General features: G+C 35.0%; 1 protein-coding gene across 1 annotated transcript; it reads left to right on the top strand.

The window, feature by feature from the left end:
- The first annotated feature begins 3,809 nt into the window (after positions 1-3,809).
- On the top strand, positions 3,810-13,082 carry LOC110878284 (mitochondrial proton/calcium exchanger protein). Its single transcript, XM_022126565.2, has 16 exons — positions 3,810-4,024; positions 4,142-4,203; positions 5,966-6,573; positions 7,088-7,400; positions 7,541-7,687; positions 7,768-7,856; positions 7,964-8,056; positions 8,141-8,270; positions 8,784-8,848; positions 8,945-9,119; positions 10,081-10,275; positions 10,366-10,413; positions 10,742-10,876; positions 10,987-11,069; positions 11,418-11,533; positions 12,714-13,082. The coding sequence occupies exons 3-16, from the start codon at positions 5,993-5,995 to the stop codon at positions 12,776-12,778; spliced, it is 2,235 nt and encodes a 744-aa protein (XP_021982257.1). The 5' UTR covers positions 3,810-4,024; positions 4,142-4,203; positions 5,966-5,992; the 3' UTR covers positions 12,779-13,082.
- The last annotated feature ends 19 nt before the right edge of the window (positions 13,083-13,101 follow it).

The raw sequence follows: 13,101 nt of genomic DNA, 5'->3' as shown, positions 1-13,101 counted from the left end.
AACCATTAAGAGGCTCATTAAGAGGTAAACAAACAACCCCTAAACTATATATGAATATATATGTATACATATTATGTTATGGGTTAAGTTATTCTACAATAGCTCCTAAAAGTAAGAAGTGTAAAAAGGCTTTATAGAGTGACAAGTGTCAAAGAACCTAAAACCTAAACCCACTACACCACCACCCAAAACCTAAACACCCACCCCACCCAAAAACCTAAACCCCCACCCCACCCCCAAAAAACCTAAAAAAAAACCTAACCCCCCATATTAAAAAAGATTTAATTATTTATTTTATACGTATTCAATATCTACACATATTGTACATTTTTAAATATGTGTAGATATTTGTTTTGTCACATCATCTAAAAAATATATATTTACTTACTTTATAGGTATGTAATATCTACACATATTGTACATTTTTAATCATGTGTAGGTATTTAATTTGCCACCCGTTTTCAAAAAAAAAATAAGTATATATTAACTTAGTTTATCTACATATTTTTTTTTAAATTCTTATGTGTTAGTAAACATAATCATTTACCTACATATATTTTAGTTTGTTTACATATGTGTAGATAATTTAGCTACACATGACAAAAATTTGCTACATATGTAGGTAATTTTGGGGGGGGGGAAATTTTCCCACCAATACCAAGTGTGGCTAAAATGTCTTACCAACACATATTAAGTGTTAATCATTATAAAAATATATCATCAATTAATACCCACACATTTACATGTGTAGGTAAATTATGTGTGGGTAAACCCCCCATTTTCTTGTAGTGGGTGCATGTAACCTACACTTTATTTCTAAGAGTATGCCAGGCTTATAAATCACCACTGTGTTACAAATGCCCACATTCCCAATTAACACGTCTGATGTTGATTAAGTGGACTTTCAAGTAACTCGCATATATCTGTCGAAGGAGGAGCTAGAAATTCTAGCGAATGAGCTGAATTCACTAAGTCTCTGGTTTGCTCTGCAAGTAGAATACAAGATACGAGAAGAACGGGTGTTTTTCCCGCCTTTCCCAGAAGTGTACCACAATGAACACATCTCATGTGATATGCATGTTGGTCCTTCACCAACATTTCATACCGTATCTGAATGCCGGAAATCTCTAATACCATTTGAGCAGGGTTTTCCCACTCTAACATGAAGTTGTTGTTATCGATTTAGAGTCTGTTCTTTTAATTATTATAGTTTATTGTTGAATTATGTTTAGCACCGGATAACTATGTGTTGTCATTTATTGTGATAATTATAGTTTATTGTTTTGAGGGTTTTGTTAAACTAATATCCTTATTTTTTTTATTTTTTTATCGGATATTTTGAATATTTGAAAATATCTTAAAAATACCCAAAAGTATATGAAGTTTTATATTAGGATATTCGAAAATATCGAAAAAATATCCGAAAGTATCTTAAATAACCATATTGTGTACCCATGCCTTATAGAAAGTTTAGTTATGTGTTGGGTTATGTATAATATTTACCCCCACATAAAAAAACTACAATCATTTTGATTTATTTGATTAGGGAAAATATAGGGTCCAAAACCTATAAGTTTTTATGTACACGGACCTTGAAAAGGGTGAGTGATAGGTGCTTCCGAGTACCATTGTATGAAGCAACATATCTAAAAGCATACATACACTAACGATATAAAATGGTCGGTGTCTCGGCATGTGTTAACAAGTGTATGCCTATTGACATCTAAATTTGGAAATACACTGACCCATTCAGTGGTTGGATATATGTGTTACCAACCTGAACAAAAATTCTACTAAGTGTTTACATGTTGACATTACAAAGGGTCAGTATCAACATAGGCCATGCTTAATTTGGCCAAGTAACTTTTATACAACGATTATATGTTGGGCAATGTATAACACTGGCTTGATAGAAGTTCTTCTAAGGACTCAGTGTCTTATGTACAAATATAAAAGTTTCACCAATATGTTGTCTATAAATATTTAGAACACTTGTATCAAAATCGAATATCATACAGAAGGAAAGAGCTTACGCACGTGATAGCACATTTGTGTACATATTATATGGTTGGTTTATGCGGTTTCTCAATCTCTATGAGATTTGACAAAGTGCCTCAAATGATTGTTTGCAATGAAGTAATGAGGATGCAAAAAATTATAAGAGGTTTTATGAAAATTTGAAGGTTCAAATATGAATTCCGGATAACTATCATTAAGAAACAAATCTAGAATAAATTAAATTAATTTGATCATCGCTAACTATCATTCAACAAGTATAACTATTCTACCACAACAACTAAATGTTTAATCCCCTTTAACACCCATTATGCCATCGTTTCACCATTATATATAAGCACAACTATTTTACAACCATCTCCCACACCATATACCACTTTTAAACACACAATCACTATTTATACGAATAAACCTACTACCATCCAACCATTTAATTCAAATCCATACCCTGATAGATGTTTTAGATGCTCATGTAAACAAATCTACACCATGGTATAAACAAATAAGGGACCTGCACTCAAGTCTGAGATGTAGAAAAAGAGAAAATACATGACATATACACTATAAAAAATATTTATGAGACCCTAAATGTGAAGCTCTAGCTATTAATAAAGTATGTTGGATTTGGGTTCTAAAAAGCAATGATGGGTTCATACCAATGAAAAGACAAGAGAATACAACAAAAAACTCATTGATCTGTAAAGCATATCAAACGTCTTAATCAGGGCCGACTGAATCATTTCGGGGGCCTAAAGCGAAGTGAAAATTAGATTCGTACTTTCATGAATGAATCACGTTATTTTCACCTTCAAGCTATAAATCACAATATCATCCATTCTTAGTTAGTTTCCTTGTGAAAGTATAAAACTTACCAATTACTAAATTTTCAATAATAAAGGAGGAGATAAAAAGCTTTAAATCAAAATATAACAAAGCATGTGATGTAGAAACCATTCCTTTTGTGTTCACTTCCTTTTAAAAAATCAGGTTTCTTTCTCCTAAAAAAAACTTCATCAAAACTTAAAAAACCCTTAAAGAAATATGAGACCCTTTAAAGCGGGCCCGGTCAATAGATTCATTTCATTTGCACTAAAGCCAATTCTGATCTTAACAACCATCATATCTAGAAGCCAACGATGCAATAAGTCTCAAAGGTAACTTCAAAATTGATTAACTAAGGGGGTGTTTGGGATTGCGTTTTCAACCTGATTATTTGATTATTGTGTTTTGAAATCGCAAAAAATCTATTTTGAGTGTTTGGTAAAAAATTAATAAAAAGTGATTTTTTACGTTTTGTAGAGTTCAAAACGTGATAATCCATAAGTAGGTCACCCCTTGCTGCAGGAAAACGTGATAATCCAAAAACTGATTTTTTACGTTTTCACTTATTTATTTTTTTGAAATATATATACTTGCCAAACACTCAAATAGTTGATTATCTGATTATTGCGATATCAAACAACATAATCAAATCCAAACAATGTTGATTATCTGATTATTGTGATATCAAACAACATAATCAAATCCAAACACTATCTTTCTGCAGCACGTTTTGTTACAGCTAATTATCTGATTCTGATTATTCAAAACGCATAATCTATTTTCAAAACTCAACCCCAAACACCCCCTAAATATCATTTCTTATAAACACCTTACACAAAATTAATCAACTAAAAATATCTTTTCTATAAACACCTTACATAATTTACTACAATTTTTCATAGCTTACAAATGACCCAAAATAAAAACAAATAAAATAACCTAACTTTACACAAATGGTCCAATTCCACAAAATCGAGTTTCCCCGTTTGTTCTGTGTCTTGACCAGCAGGCAACCCTATAATAAAACTTCCATTCCACCCCCATTTTTATTTATTTATTTTCAATTTCAATTCATTTCTTCCTCCTTATTTGCTCCCATGATTACACACACTTAATCGTTCAACTCTCCGATTAATTGACTCATTCAGATTATTATTTCAATCTGTTACACCTTCTTCCGTATTAGGTTTGTTTATAATCGTGTTTTCCGCTATTTCCTGATTACATTTTGTTGAATTGTATCGCCTAATTTTGTTTCTAATAATGCTGTTTTCGTTTTCGGTGATGTTGTTGTTGCTTGTAGGTTGCAGGTGATCAGCTGGACGAAATACGAATTTTACTTGCAATTGTTACGTGAAGATTGCGGTACTTTTTTTGTTATAATGTTTGTTAATGATCCGTTTAGGTTTAGTTTTGTAATGTAAATTTGCATTTGCTGTTTGTGATTACTGATTAGTGTGTAGTTTTCAATAGTTTTTCAATTAGGTCTGCTGGTAATGTGTTAATGCAAGTGTGTGGTGGTGGTTTGATGCTAGAGCATCTTGTTATGTATGTTATTGATCCGTTTCGGTTCGTCACTAGGTTTAGGTTTAATTTTCTAATGTAAAAATGCATTTGCTGCTTGTGATTACTACTGATTACTGTGTAGTTTTTAGTTGTTTTCGAATTAGGTCTGCTGGTAATGTGTTAATGCAAGTGTGTGGTGGTTTGATGCTAGAGCATCTTGTTATGTATGTTACTGATCCGTTTCGGTTCGTCACTAGGTTTAGGTTTAATTTTCTAATGTAAAATTGCATTTGCTGCCTGTGATTACTGATTAGTGTGTAGTTTTTAGTTGTTTTCGAATTAGGTCTGCTGGTTATGCAAGTGTGTGGTGGTTATATATGATTAGTGGTTTGATGTTAGAGCATTTTGTTATGTTTGTTATTGATCTGTTCGTATTTGTGATGTAACATTGCATTTGCAGAGTGTGATTAGTGTGTAGTTCTTGTTGTTTTCTAATTAGGTCTGTTGATGATGTAAGCGTGACAGCGTGTGGTGGTTTTAGTTGATTAGTGGTTTGATGTTAGAGCATTCTGTTATGTTTGTTATTGATCCGTTTCGGTTCGTCACTAGGTTTAGGTTTAATTTTGTAATGTAAATTTGCATTTTCTGCTTGTGATTTCTGAATGTGTGTAGTTTTTAGTTGTTTTTGAATTTGGTCTGCTGGTAATGCAAGTGTGTTGTGGTTATATATGATTAGTGGTTTGATGTTAGAGCATCTTGTTATGTTTGTTATTGATCTGTATAGGTTTGATTTTGTAATGTAATATTGCATTTGCTGTTTGTGATTAGTGTGTAGTTTTTAGTTGTTTTGTAATTAGGTCTGATGACTGTTGGTAATGCAAGTGTGTGGTGGTTTTAATTGATTAGTGGTTTGATGTTAGAGCTTAGTGTTATGTTTGTCATTGATCTGTTTGGGTTTGTCACTAGGTTTAGGTTTAATTTTCTAAAGTAAATTTGTATATGCTGCTTGTGATTAGTGTGTAGTTTTTGGTTTCGAATTAGGTCTGTTTGTAATGCAAGTGTGTGGTGGTTTTATTGATTAGTTAGAGCATCTTGTTTTGTTTGTTATTGATCTGTTTGTCATTAGGTTTAATTTTGTTATGTGAAATTGCATTTGCTTGTGATTAGTGTGTAGTTTTAAGCTGTTTTCCAATTAGGTCTGTTGGTAATGCAAGTGTGTGGTGTTTTTTAGTTGACTAGTGGTTTGATGTTAGAGCATCTTGTTGCAGGTTTTTTATTGATCTGTTTTGGTTTGTCACTAATTAAATTTTGTAGTGTAAAATATCATTTGCTGCTTGTGATTAGTATGTAGTTTTTAGTTGTTTTCTAATTAGGTTAGTTTGTAATGCAAGTGTGTGGGTGGTTTTAGTTGATTAGCGGTTTGATGTTAAAGCATCTTGTTATGTTTATTATTGATCTGTTGCGGCTTGTCACTAGGTTTAATTTTGTAATGTAATATTGCATTTGTAGACTGTGATTAGTGAGTGGTTTTTTAGTTGTTTTCTAATTAGGTCTGTTGGTTATTCAAGTGTGTGGCGGTTTTAGTTGATTAGTGGTTTGATGTTAGAGCATCTTGTTGCAGGTTTTTGTTGGTACTTAGGGTATTTTGATGATGGCTTCTAGAGCTATTTTGAGACGCAGGCGGTTTATTTCTGATTACCTCCATGTTTCTGGTCGTTCGGTTCAAGGTCTGAGCCATGGGGTTGGTACCAGATACTCAGACTTACGCGATTCGAGCTCTACTCCGAATAACACTATCGACAAATTGGGCAACACAAAATATATTGATGCAGACTTAACAAGACGTGATGACTTTACAAACTTATCTGCACTGGGACTGTTCAGGACACAGAAGTTCCACACCATTGCAGGATATGGAACATCAGGAAATACGTTACCCGTGAGGGTTAAATTTGTATCGCAGTCTTCAAGTTTTTCTACAGTGGCCTCAGCGCCTAAGCCAGCTACAGGTAATGATGAGGAGGATAAAGAACCTACTAAGAGGAAGGAAGCGTCTCCGGAGGAATGTGATCAAGCTGTTGAAGGTTTGACCACTGCAAAGGCTAAAATTAAAGCCAAAGCCAAACAGGTTACCGAATCTCAGAAGCCCGCTAATTCCATTTTGAAAAAAACTTGGGCGATGCTGTTGGGGATCGGTCCGGCTTTAAGAGCGGTGGCTTCTATGAGCAGGTTTGATATACCTTAGCAAGTTATTTAGAGTAAGATGCCACTTTCGTTCCTGAGGTTAGGTCACTTTTGCGACTTTCGTCCAAAGGTTTGTTTTTCCGCATTAAGATCCATAAGGTTTGAAATCTTGCCATTTTTATCCAACTCGTTAACTCCATCCGTTTTTCTTCGTTATATGATGGGTATTTCCTTTTTTTAGACATTTTATTAAGATAAAAACACTATAAGAAATAGCGATCCATCTCTGTTGACTTTCTCCCACCCAAACCCTTTAATCACCACAAAATATGTCTAAAAAGATGAAAATACCCCTAACTTAACGTTAAAAAATGGATGGAGTTAACGAGTTGGATGAAAATGGCAAGATTTCAAACCTTTTGGATCCAGATGCGGAAAAACAAACATTTGGACGAAAGTAGCCAAACCTTAGGGACGAAAATGGCATTTTACTCAGTTATTTATAGTCCGAACCAAGCCAACTTTTAATCTGTATGTCTTTGTGTTATGTTTAATTTAGGGAAGACTGGGCTAAGAAACTCGTTCACTGGAAAACTGAATTTGTTGATACGATGAAGCATTACTGGTTGGGTATCAAACTTCTTGGCGTTGATGTGAAAATTAGTTCTAGATTGCTTCTTAAGCTTGCTGGTGGGAAGAGTCTTTCTAGGAGAGAAAGACAACAACTGACACGAACCACTGCAGATATCTTTCGGCTAGTTCCTGTTGCCGTTTTCATTATTGTTCCGTTTATGGAGTTTTTGCTACCTGTATTCTTGAAACTGTTCCCCAATATGCTGCCTTCTACCTTTCAGGACAAGATGAAAGAACAGGTGCTGGTTCAGACAGTATAAATTTGTCACATTATATTAATTCCATATCTTAGTTGTTTATAATACCGCTGGTTGAGAAGCTTACGCGAAATGAACATGTTGACTCAATGTTTAATTTTCTTGATTATGGTTACCTTTAGGAAGCATTAAAAAGGAAGCTAAATGCAAGAATAGAATACGCAAAGTTTCTTCAGGATACAGTTAAAGAGATGGCCAAAGAGGTTCAAAATACTAGGAGTGGTGAAATCAAGAAAACGGCAGAAGATCTTGATGATTTTTTGAGCAAGGCAAGCTTGTAGTTATAGTTTGATGGCTATACTTTATAGTTCTTTCTTGAAATATGCTTCATTTACAAACTGATATACAGGTCAGAACAGGTGGTTCTGTTGCTAACGACGAAATTTTGGGATTTGCAAAGTTGTTCAATGACGAACTTACCCTCGATAATATCAGCAGGTCTGATGTTTAATCATTTCTGCAGCAGTATTACTTGAGTATAATCTCATTATCAATAATAACTTACTAACCTCATGTTGTTTTCTTAAAATGGTTGCTGCTATTAGGCCGCGTTTAGTAAACATGTGCAAGTATATGGGTATCCAACCTTACGGAACAGACACTTACTTGCGATACATGCTGCGCAAAAGATTACAATGGTAAATCTTTTGTTATCATTTAAAAAGCTGTTGAAATGCTGGTTATCCCTAAACTTACAAGTTACAATTATGTCGTTTTTGTAGGATAAAGAATGATGACAGGATGATTCAAGCAGAGGGTGGTGTGGATGCTCTTTCTGAAGATGAACTTCGTGAAGATTGTAGAGAGCGAGGCATGCTTGGGTTACTTTCAGTGGAGGAAATGCGTCAGCAGGTCTTTTTTTTAAATTTTACACATGCAACTTTATATGGCTGTAATTAGTGGAGTTAACTAGAAATCAAATTGTTATTTACTTTAAAGTGATTTTTAGAGTAGAGTGCTGGATAGAGTTGTGTGTGCGTTCTCTGAGACTCTGAGTTGGTCTATTGGGTGAAGCCAGCTATAGAGAATCAAAGTGAGCATATTGGCCACTTGGCCAGTTGGAAAATAAATTAATAAATTATATAGTCGACTCACACCCTTTTAACACTTTAGAGATATTAACGTTTTCTGCGTCTGTAGACTTGATGGAAATCATGCTACGTGTTTAGACAAGATGCCAAATGTTGTTCACACTGCTGGCTTGGTAAAATGTTTGGTTGTTTTGAAATGTACCATGATCGTAAGAAATCAATAATACAGCTCCATTAGGTGTGAAACATGTGATTAGTCTGTAATATAGTTCAATAATATAAGGTGTTTTGTCATAAAAAATATTGTTTTACATTCAGTTAACCTTTTCTGCAGCTTCGTGATTGGTTGGATTTATCTCTTAATCACTCTGTTCCATCTTCGCTCTTGATTCTTTCCAGGTAACTGTGAACATTCTCCTCCATTCACTAAAAAGTATTAAATAAAACAAAACAAAACAATTTTCATAAATATCTGGTGTTTCATGATTGTTGCAGAGCCTTTACTGTGTCTGGAAAGTTGAAGCCTGAGGAAGTTGTAAGAGCCACACTGTCTTCATTGCCAGATGAAGTTGTAGACACTGTTGGTGTTACGGCCTTGTCATCTGAGGATTCTGTTTCAGAGAGAAGGAGAAAGTTGGAGTTCCTTGAAATGCAGGAGGAACTCATCAAGGTTCTAAATTTCGAATTTCGATCTCTTCTAACAAATACATATACTTTTTTTTTCTACTTTATTACCACAGTAGTATAATCTAGGGTAGAGGTGGCTATAATAGGTGGTTGAGCGGGTTGGCTAACAGGGTCAAACCTTTAGGTTTAAACTGGTCGTCTTTTAGTATGGGTTGGGTTGAGTCTAGGGGCTGCTCGAGATCGGCTTGAGATAAAGCTCGAAACGAGCCGAGCCTTATCGAGCCTGACCTGAGCCTAAAATTAAGCTCGTGTATTTATTGAGCCCGAGCTCGAGCCTGGCATGTGAAGCTCGTCAAGCCTTATCGAGCCTTAGTGTAATATTGGTTTTTATTAAAATTTAATAACTTTTACCCCTTATTTAAAGTTGTATAGTAAACGAGCCAAGCCGAGCTTATTTAAACTTGTTTACGAGCTGAGCCCGAGCTCACGGGCCTAAACGAGTCTATTATTTATATTAATTTTTATTTAATATATTATTTAGTATACAATAAACGGGCCGAGCTCGATTTTGGGAAACTACTGGCAACGAGCCGAGCTCGAGCTCTCATAAGTTAATCGAGCTCGGGCTCGGCCCGGCCCGATTGCACCCCTTGAGTCGTTGACCCTCCTAACACTTATGTTCATTTTTTAAACAAATCATTAAACCGTTAAATATGATTATTCATAAACAGTAATATTACATTAAAAACCTGAATCTTTGAAGTTTGAACTAATACGATTTATTGTATCAAAAACAGACACTGGGCGACTTTCAACCCATTCGACTCGTTCCCCTTTTAGTTGATTATTATATTTGTCTGGCTTGAGATAAAGTGCAACCCAAATTGATCCGTTCGTAAGTAACTGGGGTCGAAATGGACATCTCTAATTTATGGAGTTACAGAAATATTGATAAACAACTACGACACTAATTTGCTTAACGGTTCTGTACTTAATTATGACAGGAGGAGGAAGAAAAAGAGGAAGAAGAGCAAGCTAAGTTGAAGCAATCAAGTGGAAGCAACAAGGATGTGGCATTAGAAGAGATGATTAATGCAACAGCTTCAGATGTGCAAGAACAGGCTAGAGCAAGAGCGCTAGATAAACAAGAGCAGCTTTGTAAAGTCAGCGAAGCTTTGGCTGTTCTAGCTTCTGCATCTGTAAGGATCTTGTTTATAAGTTGCTGCAAACATTTATATCCTAATGGTTTCTTAGTAGTTTCTGAAACGTAACTGTTGTTTTTCCTGCAGTCTGTGAGTAGGGAGCGTGAAGAGTTTCTGAGACTCGTCAACAAGGAGGTATGCATAACATGTCAAAATGGGTAGTCTATAATACGGGTCAGGTTGGGTTGACCCATCTGATAATGAATTAGGATATTGAAGAATGAGATTTTGCATTATAAGTTCACTTAGGGTGACTTTTGACTCCTTTAAGACAAAAAAAAGCTCAAAATGGCCCATTTGTCGGTAAATGAGTCAAAATGACCACCTCTACATCTACATCATAATGTTTCTCATCTTTTCCTTCTGTATTTCATTTCCAAGAGTTTATTTCTAGAAAATAGTGATTGAAATTGATGAACCCTTTGGTCATATGTATTATTATTATTACTTTTTTTTTTTGCAGATAAATTTGTATCATAGAATGATGGACAAAGAAGGCACTGACACCGTGAAGGCATATAAAGCTGCCCATGAGGAAACCGATAATTCCACTGATGAACATGTAGCTGATGGAGTCTCTTCAGCACTCATAAATAGGGTATTATGAGAGATGGTTTTTTGTTCGTGTTTGTATTTTGTTCATTTTTAATGTCAAAGTTGCATGGGTCCAATTGGTTTGATGCTGAAAGCCTATAAACTTATCCTTAGGTTGATGCTATGCTCCAAAAACTTGAGAAAGAAATTGATGATGTGGATGCAAAGATTGGTGATCGTTGGCGAGTGCTTGACAGGTTAGTACTTTTCTTAATTCTTTGTTTTCCCATATATATTTTTCTATTCAAATATTTTTTAAGAACCTTGTATAACTTGAATCCACCCACCAAAGTTGGCAATAACGAACCGTTAACTGAATTAACTGAATTATGATCAGTTATGATAATAAACCGAAAATCAGTTATAGGTTCGGTATTAGCCCATAACCAACGTCCGACCCGACCCATGCTCACATCTAGACACTTAACATTCAAAACTATAAGTCCATAAGATGGGTGGGTCATGCAGGTTGGGTAACGGGTCAGATGGGATGATTTTAAACATATATGGCCAACACTTTTGTCTTTTGTTTATTATAATTGCAGGGATTATGATGGAAAAGTTACTCCTGAAGAAGTTGCATCTGCAGCCATTTACTTGAAGGATACTTTAGGCAAGGAAGGGGTTCTAGAGCTTATCAGCAACCTTTCCAAAGATAAGGGTTAGTAATCTGATCTTACAAATACTTGCAATATTTGCATCTTCTCTATAGCATATTTGATTTGGGTTATGTAACGGGTCAAATGGTTCAACCTAAAAGATCTAACTAAACAGGAAAAGGTTCATTGGTTTGAAAGACGTTCATGTTGTATCATAATGCATAAAATCATCTAAATCACTTTATTAAAAAAGTTGGATTATTATTATAATAAGATGGTGATTGAAATTAAATTTAGAGTAAAATGCCAAAATGCCCCTTAGGTTTGGGCACGTTTGCTACTTTAGACAAAAAAGTTTTTTTTTTCTTCTTATTTATCACTGGGGACCCTTGGAAGGTTTAAAAGTGCCATTTTGGCCCACTTTTTCAGAGGGTGTTAACTTAGGTCTGTTAACTCAGGGGCAAATGTGTCATTTCTCATATCAGGGGCCATTTTAGCAATTTGAAAAGAATTACACCGCTCGAAAAAAGTGGCAACATGTAATGACTCAATAAACAGTGGTGAGTATGAGTGTGACAAGTAAATAATATAGTGTGCCAAAAGTAACATTATTATGATTAACCATGTAAAATGGAAACGGAAAAGACAAACAAAAAATATAGAAATTTTTTTATTAAATAGTTAAACGGGTTAAAGAGTCCACCCGACCCGTTTCTTTAAACGGATCATGTTAGTCGACCCGAGCCTTTTTTTTGCGGCAGGTCAAGAATTGTCGCCCCTAGTTGGGAGTGGGGTGGGTTTTATATAAAATAAATAAATATATTTTGTTCTTTATAATTGCCAAAATGGCCCTTGAGGTGAGAAATGACATATTTGCCCCTAAGTTAACAGATCTCAGTTAACAAAAAAGTGGGCCAAAATGGCCCCTGAGGTTTGGGCACATTTGCCACTTTAGACAATTTTTTTTTAATCAAACCTGAAAAACTGGGCAACAAGTGTTTGTGGGTGCCTGTTTGCCACCTCTATATAAGCAACTTTTTGTGGGTACATATGTATGCATTGCAAGTTCAAACTTAGCATTGGACTGTTTCTGTTCTATATGTGAATGGGTTTTTTATAGCGCATCATGAATTACGTTATGAAAAAGGTTTTTGGTGTAGTATTACATACAAGTATATAACTCACTAATCATTACACAATGCACATTTAATTACGACTAAAATGCCGGCTGCTTGCTAACAGAGGGGAAAATTCTCGTGGAAGACATAGTGAAGCTGGGGAGCCGAGCAGAAGAAGACGCTGAATGATTTTAAGCAAACTTTAGATGATGGCATTGTTCCGTTATTACTTGGAACCCGCAAATCATCATCTTTGAATTTTTGCATATTGTAGAGGGTCCAGATTCGACTATTATACGCTATTCGTTATACTTTCTAGGCATTGAAGCGTTACATTGGCAATTTTTGTGCGGTCTAACGCCAAATCGAGTGACCAAATTTTGTTCTAGTGCTGTAAAAATTAGTGGATTCCAAACATATATGTACGCAGGAAGCGGATTGACAACTAGCAAATGGGTTGAACCCGTCAAAAGTGAAATAAAGCGTTGGTTTACTAGTTTCTTTCGGGGTCT

This window comes from Helianthus annuus, chromosome 1 (assembly GCF_002127325.2).
Source record: "Helianthus annuus cultivar XRQ/B chromosome 1, HanXRQr2.0-SUNRISE, whole genome shotgun sequence".
In the NCBI taxonomy this organism is placed as follows: Eukaryota; Viridiplantae; Streptophyta; class Magnoliopsida; order Asterales; family Asteraceae; genus Helianthus; species Helianthus annuus.
The sequence above is the reverse complement of the archived record's forward strand: the minus strand, read 5'-3'. Positions and strand labels throughout refer to the sequence as shown.

What these genes read in the sequence shown, in the direction of transcription:
- LOC110878284 (XM_022126565.2), top strand. Translation starts at nt 5,993, where the DNA reads ATGATGGCTTCTAGAGCTATTTTGAGACGCAGGCGGTTTATTTCTGAT. An exon ending in TTGATGATTTTTTGAGCAAG is followed by an intron (nt 7,688 to 7,767) that starts GCAAGCTTGTAG and finishes ACTGATATACAG; the next exon opens with GTCAGAACAGGTGGTTCTGT. An exon ending in CTGCGCAAAAGATTACAATG is followed by an intron (nt 8,057 to 8,140) that starts GTAAATCTTTTG and finishes TCGTTTTTGTAG; the next exon opens with GATAAAGAATGATGACAGGA.